The following is a 13,569-nucleotide window of genomic DNA, read 5'->3' as shown; positions in this document are numbered from 1 at the left end:
TCAGAAAGATGATTAGCATTTCAAGTAGTCTGTAAATTATGAAGGTACATTTTAAAACAACAACAAACAAACCTCTCTTAGTATAATGTCAAACCAAATTAAATTTAATAACCTCGTGTTGCAGTGTTGGTTCTACTGACATCTCTATTTGAGCCAACTAAGAGCTGCCGTTTTCTTGTTATTTCCACAATAACAAAGTGGTAACAAAGTGACAGTATTAGCTGAGCGGCTGAGTATGTTCACTGAAATATTTTTGTTAGCATTGATAAACTTGCTAGCTTTAGCTGGTCTGTACCTTTTAACCACTGAGACGGACAGTATGGTAGTTTATTCATTTTATTTCTCATATTTTGCTGAAAACAGTTAAACAGCCGTCCGTATACTGAGGCTGAGAACAAACTCACCTCTGTGGGATATTATGCTACGTGCACCTCGGCCACTTCCTCCTACGTTCCCACCTCCGTTCTCTACCTGTGTGAATGAACTGGGCGTGTTTTACTCCCAAAGGAGCCTCATTCTCGGGGTCAGTCCACTTCCCACGAAAATATCCAGGAATTGCTCACTGGCAGGAAACTTTAATTTAAGGTAAGAATGGGTTTCTTATTCTCGGTTGGGAAATTTGTATATACTTGATAGGGGGAGAGGTTACCGTTATTTTACTACGGAATTTGATCTCTGACGAAGAAAAAAAAAATCATAACACATGATTGCGATGACCCTGTTGGGATTTATCCGTAGGCCTATATAGGGCTCAGCGATAAATGCACCCCAAGACTCTTCTGGGAATCATGAATTCTTGGAAAGTTTCTGTTTATGAAAGTTTCTAAAGAAAGTTTGCTATCATTTTTCATAATTTTTGAATGATTTAAGGATTGTTTCGGAGCTTAGTGACTATTTACAGTGAATAAGGAATCGCTGAGGCCTTTTTTTACGTGGTGTGGGTGTCCTGTATGAGGAGTTCCAATATGAGATCTCATTGAATTGTATATTTTGCATGAATATATTTGCTTTTCTCTTATTAGAGCTTCTGCATTAAAACAAATTTGCTGTCTCCATCAGTTTTTTTGCAGCTAGTGTAATACTATGCCAGTGAATTCATCATACTCCGACACATCTCAACAAGCTTTCCCTCAGCAGGCATGCAAGCTCCAACTTTTTACTGCACCCTACAGCAGCGCATAGTGCAGGAAGGGAGCAGAACAAAGAAAGCAGAGTGTGTGTATATAAAAAAATCCACCATCACAACAACACAGTATCAAAAAGTCACTGATATACAGTGTTGCGGTGAATAGTTCAGATTAGTTTGTGTCAGAGGTTTCATGTCTTTATTTCCCACATTTTAGAGCTCAGATGTGATATAAATGTAGGCTGGTGCAGTGTGTGGAGATTGTTGTTTTGTATGATCTCTCCTGCACCAGATTCGTGTCCCTGCTCGTAACACATTCCACAGCTGTGCTGCTCCTCCTCCTCCCCCTTTCCTTTCTTATCTGCCTTGTGTCTTTCATCCATCACTCTACCTTATTAACATCAACCAATCAATCCCCCAGATGTGTGCTGTTATACTAGGTTGTGTCGCGTTAGTTAGCGCATGCTGCGTGCTCTGCAGTCTGATCTGTTTTCTTCCGCCCGTCGGTGTGTTCGCTGGTGTCTTATTTATAAATGGTATTGAGTGAGGGGAGTAGATCGGGGGCTGCAGTATCATTGCAGAGACACTGCAGCAGAAGCAGAGTTCGAATCTACTCCATACGCGGCCACTCAGAGACAGAAACAGTAAGGGATGTGTGGTGGTGAAATCTTTGCCAAGTAAATCAGGATGTTGAGAAACACTCAATCCCAGACATTTCCTTATTATCCGAACAAACGGGATCAGCAAAATAATGCACATATTTTAGAGTAATTCCCCTCACTAAGTGCTTAATTAGAGATAGTAGTTTCCTTCTAAGATCCCCTGTGCTGTGCCCCTGTGGTCGCGTTCACTAAACCCTTGAGCACCCCCACCTTTTTTTTTTTTAATAATCTCTTCATTGTCTTTTTAGAACAGGACCATGGCTACACCTGCAAAATATGGAGAAACATCGTGGCAGCTATCTGTGCAGGTGGATCAAAAGGAAGGTGACGAGTCCATGAAATTTAAGATGAGGGTGATGGGAGACTTGCACATCGGTGGCCTCATGCTTAAGCTGGTGGAGAAAATCAGTAAGTGTGCTTAGCACGGATGTGTTTCTGCATAGTGGCTGGAAGGAATTTTAAAAGTGTGTAACTACAAAGGCTAACAAACAACCTCAACCTACATGTGGTGCTACAGCAGCTCTGTTAGCCAAGGCACACCCTTGTTTGAGCTGCATTCTTCTACACTACAGTGCCATTGTGTTGTCACAGTGCGCCAACTTGTGTAGCCCCAGGGGCCAAAGTTCAGCCAGTCTCTGATCTGATATCAATTTACGCTCCTCTATAAACACAGAGGAGCTAATGTGGCTAACTTAAAGGCAACTTTATGGAGGTGATTCAAAGAGCATGGGACATAATAAATGACTAAGCGGCTTGTCATCAACAGATGGATTTCAGCCCAGCACCATAAGATGATGTCAGGTAGACTCATTAAACCACACCACCTACACAACCGTGGGAGCGGAAAATATTTGTGACGCTAGCAGATGTAGTTGTTGGTGAAGTATGTTACCTATGGAGCCAGAACCTCCCCCTGAAGGCTCTTTAAACCCGACATGTAAATTAGTGCAATAACTTTATGTGTGAACTACCCCTTAAACCTGACATGTGTTAATAATATGCAGGTGATAAAATGTCTTACTTAATACGTCTGCCTTGCAGAGGCTCCTCAGGATTGGTCGGACCATGCTTTGTGGTGGGAACAGAGGAAATGCTGGCTGCTCAAGACCCACTGGACCTTGGACAAGTATGGGATCCAGGTAAGATGAATTCTTACACCCAAAGGAATGTGGAATATCCCTTAAAATATCCAATGGGAAGGTGTTCTCCAGTCAAATCTGGCTAAATAAATTACGTGTGTTCTTGCAGCTCTTAAAGGTGTAGAGAGGTTTTATATAACACGTTGGAAGCTATTAAATAAAATTATATCCTCCCACTTAGAGAAACTCTTATTGACCTATTCACTGTAGCCAAAACCATATAGGTACATAATAATGTTTGATATCTTATCCAGTCAAGTAATGTTTAAGCCCAAGTACAAACCCTGATTCCAGTAATGGTGTAAAAAATGTGGACAAAAACACCAAAGTATAAATTAGACAAAAACGCTTTAATATTTATTTTAAATCTCGATTAGTTCTACTGCAATGGCAGACATTTTTTACTACATGCACACCAACATGATATTGATAATACTGGGTTTCCAACACAAAGTAAATATACAGGATATACACTGGCTTGACACCTGAAGTGTCATGGCTACTGGACAGACTCACGCGCAGACAGTTCTTTCTTTGAGAACAAAAGGGGATTATTTATTTATTTTATTTATAATATATATATACACGTACTCCTCTTCAGCCGTACTCGCTCCGAAACTCCACACACGCTGCCACACCCGGGCAGGTCCCGTGATTTGGTCGAGAAGAGGGATATCTACACAGAGAATTCAATGTTAGTTCCACAGCAAAATACACACAAGGGATTAGTTTGATAATGCCGAGAGCACGAACTCAGGAGGTTCAACGTTCCAGCGGCGAGCTGTTCTGTGCCACTGCCTTAAATAGCAGCTGGGGAAATCAGCCAGATCAGCAGCAGGTGGACACAATCACACAGGTGGTGGGCCAAGAGCGAGAGCCCGTAACGAGCTCCACCCAGGCAGAAAGGGGGAGGAGAGACAGAAAACAAAAACAAAAAACAACAACACGTGTAGCCAGCGTGAGCCAGCCAGAGAGACACGGGGACCGTGACATGAATTCAATTCAATTCAATTTTATTTATATAGCGCCAGATCACAACAAAAGTCGCCTCAAGGCGCTTCATAGATACAGAGAAAAACCCAACAATCATATGACCCCCTATGAGCAGCACTTTGGAGACAGTGGGAAGGAAAAACTCCCTTTTAACAGGAAAAAACCTCCAGCAGAACCAGGCTCAGGGAGGGGCGGGGCCATCTGCTGCGACCGGTTGGGGTGAGAGAAGGAAGATGGGATAAAAGACATGCTGTGGAAGAGAGACAGAGGTTAATAACAGATATGATTCAATGCAGAGAGGTCTATTAACTCGTAGTGAGTGAGAAAGGTGACTGGAAAGGAAAAACTCAATGCATCATGGGAATCCCCCAGCAGCCTACGTCTATTGCAGCATAACTAAGGGAGGATTCAGGGTCACCTGGTCCAGCCCTAACTATATGCTTTAGCAAAAAGGAAAGTTTGAAGCCTAATCTTGAAAGTAGAGATAGTGTCTGTCTCCCGAATCCAAACTGGAAGCTGGTTCCACAGAAGAGGGGTCTGAAAACTGAAGGCTCTCCCTCCCATTCTACTCTTAAATACTCTAGGAACAACAAGTAGGCCTGCAGAGCGAGAGCGAAGTGCTCTAATAGGGTGATGTGGTACTACAAGGTCATTAGGATAAGATGGGGCCTGATTATTTAAGACCTTGTATGTGAGGAGCAGGATTTTGAATTCAATTCTGGATTTAACAGGGAGCCAATGAAGGGAAGCCAAAACAGGAGAAATATGCTCTCTCTTTCTAGTCCCTGTCAGGACTCTTGCTGCAGCATTTTGGATTAGCTGAAGGCTTTTCAGTGAGTTTTTTGGACATCCTGATAATAATGAATTACAGTCGTCCAGCCTGGAAGTAATAAATGCATGAACTAGTTTTTCAGCGTCACTCTGAGACAGGATATTTCTCATTTTAGAGATGTTGCTCAAATGGAAGAAAGCAGTCTTACATATTTGTTTAATATGTGCATTAAAGGACATGTCCTGGTCAAAAATGACTCCAAGGTTCCTCACAGCGTTACTGGAGGCCAAGGTAATGCCATCCAGAGTAAGAATCTGGTTAGATACCATATTTCTAAGATTTTCAGGGCCGAGTACAATAACCTCAGTTTGATCTGAATTAAGAAGCAGAAAGTTAGCGGCCATCCAGGTCTTTATGTCTTTAAGTCATTCCTGCAGTTTAACTAATTGTTGTGTGTTATCTGGCTTCATGGACAGATAGAGCTGGGTGTCATCTGCATAGCAGTGAAAATTTATGCTATGTCTTCTAATGATGCTGCCTAAGGGAAGCATGTATAGTGTAAACAGAAGTGTAAACATGAAGCTAATATAAATACAATTCATTTTGCTACACAGGCCGATGCTGAGCTGCGCTACACACCCCAGCATAAACCCCTGCTACTGCAGCTTCCCAATATGAAAACCATCCAAATGACCGTCAGCTTCTCCAATGTGGTCTTCAAGACGGTGACAGACATCTGCAGAATACTCAGTAAGCGTCTGTTTCTTCTGATTGCTCTCTCCTGCATTATTATAGCTCTAATTTTGAATGCCTCATTCACTGTTCTAAGTTCAAGGTTCAAGTTCCTTCCCATATTCTTCCTGTCTGCTCCTGCTTTGCACCATTTCAGACATTAGAAGACCAGAAGAACTGTCACTGCTGAAGCCTCCGGATGATGCCTCCAAAAAGAAGAAGAAGAAAGATAAGGACTCAGAGCAGGAGGAGATTTGGGACATAGATTTACTCAGTGGCGGACCAAGTGGAACAGGTACTCTGAAAGAAAAAGATGTGCAATAGGAATAGATGGTCTTTCATGTGCCTTGAAAGACTCTGTAAGCCTATCTAAGGGAATTGGTGCTGTTTACAACGATATGTGCATTTGATTCATTACTTTCTGTGTGCTGCATTTTGCATGAAGTTCATTTAACCTAAAGAAAAATGGTATATAAACATACATATTTTCAAGGTATATGAAAGGAGCATCCCCACTGTAGTTTTAAGTTTTGCATGGTATGTAGTGCATCTGTGATCTGACAGGGCACATTTCTCAACAGTGAGATCTGACAGAATTGTTCAGTATGCTGCCGTGTTCTCCAGGAACACCCACTCTCGCACTCTTCCTCTGAGTCCAAGTTCATACTCTGCACCATCCTAAAAATCGCTCCGCCTTCAGTCTGTAGCTCAGTTTATTTTGTTTTTCTCTCACCTTTTTTTCGAAGTTATATTCTAACTTTGGCTTCTTGGAATTTGGATTTTAAATGCAGTACCTTTATATTTAGTATAAATATGAAGATATGTTGAATCTTAGCTAATCATTAGCCCTTTATTTCCCTCAAACTAGGCCCCATGTATAGTAAGACCATGAAAGCAACCTATGACCCTGAGAATGGGATGCCAATGTCTGCCACCAGCGTTTGGTTTGGAGAAAATCCTCTTGCAGAATCTCAGACAAACTTGCCACCTGCCGAGCTGGCCAAGATGTATCAGCCGTTGTCACTGGTGGACAAAGCAGTCAACAATGCAGGGTAGAAACCGACCGGATTTCCTATCTCAAGCTGATTATTATACATTGAGAGATATTTCTTTCCCTAGATAAACATTTGATTTTGTTGTTGTTATAATAAACAGGTGGTTGGACTCATCCCGTTCACTTATGGAGCAAGACATTCAAGACTATGACAAGCTACTACTGCGCTTCAAGTACAATGTCTTCTTTGATATCAATCCTAAGGTAAGAGATCCAAGGTGAACACAAAAAAAGGAAAATGTTGACCTAAAACCGCATGTTTCTGTGTTTTAGTATGATGGCGTCAGGATAACCCAGCTATATGAGCAGGCCCGCTGGTCTATCCTGTTGGAAGAGATAGACTGCACTGAAGAGGAAATGCTGATGTTTGCATCTTTACAGGTGAGAAAAACTTGCCATTGCAGATAGCAAGCAAATGATTTTTTACAGTTGAAGTTGTTTAAATGTTGTGCAATCATTATTGTTTGCTTGCATATACTACGTGTGGAAGATTATTAAATGTAACCCTTGTTACCCTTCACAAGAGGATGGTTTGGTTGATGAGTGTCAGGGTTAATGAGAAAACTGTTGTGTGGCCCAATAAAATAACTTTAATAACAAGAAGCACTTGGAGAGCACAAACCTCCAACTCAGCTCACTTTCTTTTTAGGGGAATAGTTTTATATTTAGTATATTTACATTTTGTTTCTTTGTTCTTTTTAAATGTACTTTTAGAGCTTTGCAGCCAAACCAAGAGCCAAACCAAGAGCAGGCTTTTGTTATTTGCTCTGCTGAAATCAATTTTAGTAAATTTGACAGTTTTTGGATATAATTATTTTTTATTTATGTGGATTTAGTAGGTGTGTAATATTAATTTCACTGTTTAAATGTTAAGTAATAAATATAATTTTTTACCTCCAAAAAACATTAAAAAAATGTTTGCATGTATTCAGCTTTTTATGTATTTAAATGGTTATAACCCGTTACTATAACAAAGTTATAATAAATAATGAGATATTTAGAATATATGTCATTCATACTCACAGGATCAGTAACAAACATAGTTTTAAATAGCTCAGTATAGCACTATTATCACACTTTCTGATCAATGTATTGATTTTGAAGGAGAGGACAATAGTTTTAATCATGTCACATTGTGTTCATTTTTATATGGCACTTTCTATATGCTGATAATAAGTTATAAGGCTTTTTGTCAATTTTCAATTAAGAGTTTTAATGGCTTGTTAACATGACCTCACACCACACACATACTAAGTTTTACCAGGATTCATTCAAAATGTTTGTTGTGTTGACAGACAGAATGCTATGCCAACTGTCCCAAAAACACAACTTTCTTGGCAGAAGTAATAATGAACTATATTTCAAATTTCAAGATGCTTCACATAACAAATTACTCCTTATTCATTTGACTGGCTGTTTTTGGATAAATGCTCAGATTTGGATCCTGAGGACTATAAAGCTATAGATTGTATGTCATTATACATTACACTTCTCATAAAACAAGGCATACTAGTGTAAACTTTCCTTTGGTAAAGCTTTGAAATGAAGATCATGGCATGCAATTCTTCAGGGCCACAGTAATGCAGCTTTTTTAGTCTTTGATACAGTTTATGTTTTTCTTAACGCTCATAGTACAGCAGAGTGATGTGGGTGCCTAAATCCATCTGAGGACATGTCAGGACATGAGGAAAATCCCAGTGGAAGAGGAGGAAAGGAGGGGGAGGCAGGGAAACGAGTCATACAATTAAAGACAGAGTAGCAGAAAAGCTAGTACGGTAATAATTAGAATGCCCCAACAGACACAATAGGAGGAAGCTGATTATTACCTGCAACATGATGAGTGTCCTGATTTCATCCCATCTTTGGTGACTTCAGCTATTATTTTGCAACGACTGGGACAGTGATTCAGAAATCACAGATTCAAAAGGAATGCTGCACTCACCTACACATTGGTGCAAAGGCTGGCACGCTGGGCTGTGCTCAAACCTCCCTCTGACTCATGCCAGCCTTGCATAACCTCCTAAGTCATGTCGGAGAACTTCATTACCACTTGTAGTTGTTAAGCCCAGTGCAGAATCTTAGCTTTTTGAGATTCCTAACCAGAAGTCTTTGTCCCAACAGTATCGCATTTGTAAACTGACCGTGTCCACTGAACCTCTGAACAACTCTAATGAACCAGAAATTGACGAAATAGAGGCAGCCCTATCCAACCTGGAGGTGACACTCGAGGCCGGACACACAGACAAAATTCTGGTAAACATATTTTTAAAAACCAAATGTTTTCACCTCTGTTGCAGTAGAATACCTGCTCTGAAGCTGAGGTTGATAGACAAGCCTTAGCTAATTGCATGCATGGGATAATTGACAGTTGTTTGTCTTGCCCCCAGGAAGACATTACAGACGTCCCAGAGCTGGCAAATTCCCTCCGACTGTTTAGGTAAACCCAACTTTAAATATATTACATTTATATTGCACAAAGATGCTAAATAATTATTGAAGTGTAATCATTCATCATCATAGTAATGTGTGTGCATGCTGCCCTTAAATAACCAAATTTAAGGTTTATAAGATCAACATTTGTTAGAGATCAAAGGCGTACTGGATAAACATAAAATATTCTGTTTTAAAATTCATTTTGTGTGTTTTTGTCTCTGATTCATGCTCCTGTTTTATAATGTCCCTGAGGATATCTGATAATTAATGAAAGGCTCTCAGAATTGCTGCTCTGAACGAGCAGCCTCCGTTATTAAAAAATAAGACTTTATGCACATTTTAAAACATTAATGCAGTTTTGCTTAAACAAATGTACTTTTTCAATGCTAAATCAGGCCAAAAAGACTGACGCTGCGCTCATACAAAGAGTACTGGTTTGTATTTAAGGACACCACCATCTCTTACTACAAGAACAAGGAGGCCTCCAGTGGAGAACCAATAGAGCAGTTTCACCTCCGAGGTCAGTAAAAAAGAATTATGTGAAAAAATTATTAATAAGTTTGAATTTAAATGGGCCCTATTATGCTTTTCTTTAGTTCATAACTTTATTTCACATTATCAAACATGGCGATTGTTTCAAATAAAGAGCTCTGCATATATATATAAGGATATATGTATGCAATCCTGTGTACCAAAAGTTCAGGACTCACACAACATACCTCCCTGTAGCTTCTCTCCTCCTGTCATCCCCCCAAAACCTCATCCTAATGGAGACTGTATCTACTCACAAACCACCAAAAGGAATCAGCAACAAATTATTTAAGCATAAAAAGACAAAGAAAGAACTCCACCAAAAAGTAAAAGTGTTAAATGTGGATTATTTACCTTTAGATATCTCTCCTCTAAGTCCCTGTTAGTAGATAATGTAATGATAATCATAATTAGAAAACAAAAACTAACACACACAGAAAAACTGTTTTATTTGTCATAACTACAGTCCTCCTGGCCCTTATACAGTTTCTTTCTAAATTCTTTGAGTTTTTATCTGATTTTGTGCTCTGCTTTCATAAAATAACATAGTGGGGGATTTTAACATTTATGTAGCTGCTGAGAACAACACGATCTACGTGACATCATAAACACTGCATTTAATCTGTTATTAGAATCAATGGCTTCTGTCAAAATGTAGATAAGCCCACCCACCATTTTTATAACACTCTGGACTTTATTCTGGCATGTGGCATACAAAATTAACAGTTAACAGGATTCCCCAAAACCTTCTTTACTCTAGGGGCTTTATCTTACAATACAAAGCACCTTGGGGGGACTGTTTTTTTGTAATTTAGTGCTATATAAATAAATTTGAGATGAAATTTAATTGAAATTGCTGTTGGTAATGATTTCAGTAAGAGCAGGTGTTAGTTTATTATGGTCACAGAGGTACATAGCTAGCACATGGCTGTTCAAATCTTCTGTTTACAAGGAGCAGCCAGTCAGTAGAAGAAAAGGAGGGAATGAGAGGAGCTAAAACCAGTTGTGGATGAACTGAAGAGCTGCAAAGACCCAGTATAAGATGAGAAAGAATTATGTTAAAGTATGAATATGCAAAGCTACATTAATAGAGACAAGCACTAAAAATACATAGCTGGGGGAAAAAAAGGTTAGTCTCCCACTGAGAACCAAATGAGAATGATCATTTCCCCTCAAAGGCTAGAAAAACAGAGAACCAAAGTATTCTGATCATTTCATATATGATGTGAAATTCCATCCATCCATCCATCTTCATCCGCTTTGTCCGGGGCCGGGTCGCGGGGGCAGCAGCCTAAGCTGAAATTGAGATTTAAAATGTAATTCTTTAATATACATTTTTAAGCTGCCACAAAGACAGCAGTTATATTCTGTGACAATATTCTGTTAGAGATCTGTTGTATCCATTCTTATATTACCATCTCCTCTTCTTGATTCCCAGGCTGTGAGGTGGTCCCTGATGTCAATGTAACTGAAAAGAAGTTCGGCATCAAGCTTCTGCTGCCAGTGGCTGATGGAATGAATGAGGTGTACATCCGATGTGACAATGTAAGCCCCACCTTATCATTCATATAAGTAAAGAGAATGTTTTCAAAGCAAAATCTTTACTTTTTGAGATTTTGTGCTTTTTTTCTGTCAATACCAGTAAGTCTTCTTTATTTTAAAACGAATGCCTTGTGTATATTTGTGTATATAAACATGAGAAATTTGAAGCAAACTTTACACCTTGTTATTCTATTCCTTCCCTTTGGACCAGGAAACCCAGTATGCTAAGTGGAAAGCTGCATGTGTCCTCGCTTCCAAAGGCAAGACAATGGCGTACAGCTCTTACAAAACAGAAGTGAAGCACATTCAATCTTTTCTGCAAATGAAGAACCTGGCGCCCCCTCCTGGTCAATCAGCTCCTGACGTCGAAGCGATGGATATGAACGCCGAGTGTTTTGTTTCGCCACGATACGCAAAGAAACACAAGACCAAACAGGTTTGTCTTAGGTTCGTCATATTTTACTTTGCCGACAGCTATCTTTTTTTTTTAAGTATTATTATTTAATTTGCCTTTGATTTCTGCATCAAGCTGACCGCACGTATCCTCGAGGCACACCAAAACATAGCACAGCTGTCCCTGGTGGAGGCCAAGATGCGCTTCATCCAAGCATGGCAATCACTCCCAGAGTTTGGTATCAAATACTACATTGTCAGGTACGGTGAAAGGACTGATATAATAGACGTTCAATGTCATTTATGAATGATAATCCAAGAGATTTTCCTTTTGCTTATTTTTCAATCATTCAGATTCAAAGGGAGTAAGAAGGATGAAATTCTTGGGATTTCATATAACCGCATGATTCGTATTGACATGTCCACTGGGCTGCCTGTCACCACATGGAGATTCGCCAACATGAAGCAGTGGAATGTCAACTGGGAGATAAGACAGGTGAGGGATTGTTTTTTTTTTCTTCCTTCATTCAGGACATTTCTGGTGTATTATCTACAGACAGCATTACTTTAAATCCTGAATCTCTTGTATGTAATTACAGGTGGCCATAGAATTTGATCAACATGTGTCAATAGCCTTCTCCTGTGTGAGCTGTGACTGCAAGGTAGTCCACGAGTTCATCGGTGGTTACATCTTCCTCTCCACGCGATCTAAAGACCAGAATGAAACACAGAATGAAGAACTGTTCCATAAACTTACCGGAGGCCAAGAATGAGCAAAGATGTATTAGTCTATGCTTTTTTTTAAAGAGCATTGATCACTTATTTACATTTATGTTACAGTGTGAAAATAGAGCACTCATCAGCTAGCTGCAGTGGTCCATAAACACTGACCACATCAGTGACAGAAGAAATGTGATACCAAATCACATGAGATAAAGTGATATATTTTTACCCAGAGAAGAATGCTATGATCATTTTTCATCATATATCTTGTTTTAATCAGTTACGCCAATGTTCCCCGCACTAGGAAAATAACGCTGTTGATGTAAATATGTCAAGACTATGTCAAAAGTCTGGATGAACTGATGTTTTCAAGAAGTACACATTTGTTTCCAGCTGCACAAATGTACTCATTTCAAAAAGTAAAAAGTAATTAAAGGATTTTTTTTTTTTATTTTGCAACTTGTTTCACTTTTTTTTTTTTTTGGCTTACAGTTTTTATAATTGGTCCTTTTTTTCTGAGAGTTTAATGAACTCTGTTGGACTGATACTTATATATATATCATAGTCCCTTGCTGATTAGTCTGATCCTTTAAAGCACTACAAGTCTCATTAATCCAAATCGCTTGCACATTTTTGATTGCATGTTTCAGTCGCTCCCAGTAGGGCTCGCTACAGCGAATTATCCGCCTCCATCCCTCCCTTTCTTGCATTTCTTGCATCCTTTCTCTAAAACAAGGGTGGGCAATTCCAGTGTCCTGCAGGTTTTAGATCTCACCTTGGGTCAACACACCTGAATCACGTGATTGGTAAATGGCCTGTATTTGTATAGCGCTTTACTAGTCCATAAAGACCCCAAAGCGCTTTACACATCCAGTCATCCACCCATTCACACACACATTCACACACTGGTGATGGCAAGCTACATTGTAGCCACAGCCACCTTGGGGCGCACTGGCATAGGTGAGGCTGCCGGACACTGGCGCCACCGGGCCCTCTGACCACCACCAGTAGGCAACGGGTAAAGTGTCTTGCCCAAGGACACAACGACCGAGACCGGCAACTTTCCGATTACAAGGCGAACACCAAACTCTTGAGCCAAGATCGCCCCACATTAGTGATTAGTTCATTACCAGGCCTCTGGATAACTTCAGGACATGCTGAGGAGCTAATTTAACCATTTAAATCAGCCGTGTTGGTTCAAGGACACATCTAAAACCTGCAGGGACACTGGCCCTCGAGACCTGGAGTTGCCCACCCCTGCTCTAAAACCAACTCTCTGCTTGTCCTCCTTAACTACGTCCATCATATCAGAAAGTCTTAGTCCCTACATTCAAAATCCCTACTCTCAGCTCCACAATCCTTCTTTCTCGCCACCTCCGAACATGCCTTCCCCTTCTTCTCCTCCTCGTCCGTCTGCAGCCAACAGTAGTACTAGCACAATGCTGGTCAACAATCACCCCAAATCTTCT

At 40.1% G+C, this 13,569-nt stretch overlaps 1 protein-coding gene across 1 annotated transcript; it reads left to right on the top strand.

Annotated features, from left to right (window-relative positions):
- Positions 1-437: 437 nt before the first annotated feature.
- fermt1 (FERM domain containing kindlin 1) lies at positions 438-12,551 on the top strand. The gene is made up of 16 exons (XM_004542156.5): positions 438-585; positions 2,037-2,196; positions 2,830-2,927; positions 5,307-5,442; positions 5,582-5,719; positions 6,293-6,476; positions 6,580-6,682; positions 6,752-6,859; positions 8,600-8,731; positions 8,866-8,915; positions 9,307-9,431; positions 10,881-10,987; positions 11,196-11,420; positions 11,514-11,638; positions 11,732-11,873; positions 11,977-12,551. Exons 2-16 carry the CDS (start codon positions 2,046-2,048, stop codon positions 12,148-12,150), a joined length of 1,998 nt encoding a protein of 665 aa, XP_004542213.1. The 5' UTR covers positions 438-585; positions 2,037-2,045; the 3' UTR covers positions 12,151-12,551.
- The last annotated feature ends 1,018 nt before the right edge of the window (positions 12,552-13,569 follow it).

The sequence above is a fragment of the Maylandia zebra genome, linkage group LG15 (genome assembly GCF_041146795.1).
Source record: "Maylandia zebra isolate NMK-2024a linkage group LG15, Mzebra_GT3a, whole genome shotgun sequence".
Taxonomy (NCBI): domain Eukaryota; kingdom Metazoa; phylum Chordata; class Actinopteri; order Cichliformes; family Cichlidae; genus Maylandia; species Maylandia zebra.
Note: the sequence above shows the minus strand (reverse complement) of the source record. Positions and strands in the feature narration are given on the sequence as shown.

Bases quoted from the DNA above. Each gene is read 5' to 3' on its own strand.
- fermt1 (XM_004542156.5), top strand. From the start codon at position 2,046: ATGGCTACACCTGCAAAATATGGAGAAACATCGTGGCAGCTATCTGTG. The intron at 6,683-6,751 runs GTAAGAGATCCA...TCTGTGTTTTAG, and splicing joins TCTTTGATATCAATCCTAAG to TATGATGGCGTCAGGATAAC. The intron at 8,732-8,865 runs GTAAACATATTT...TCTTGCCCCCAG, and splicing joins GACACACAGACAAAATTCTG to GAAGACATTACAGACGTCCC.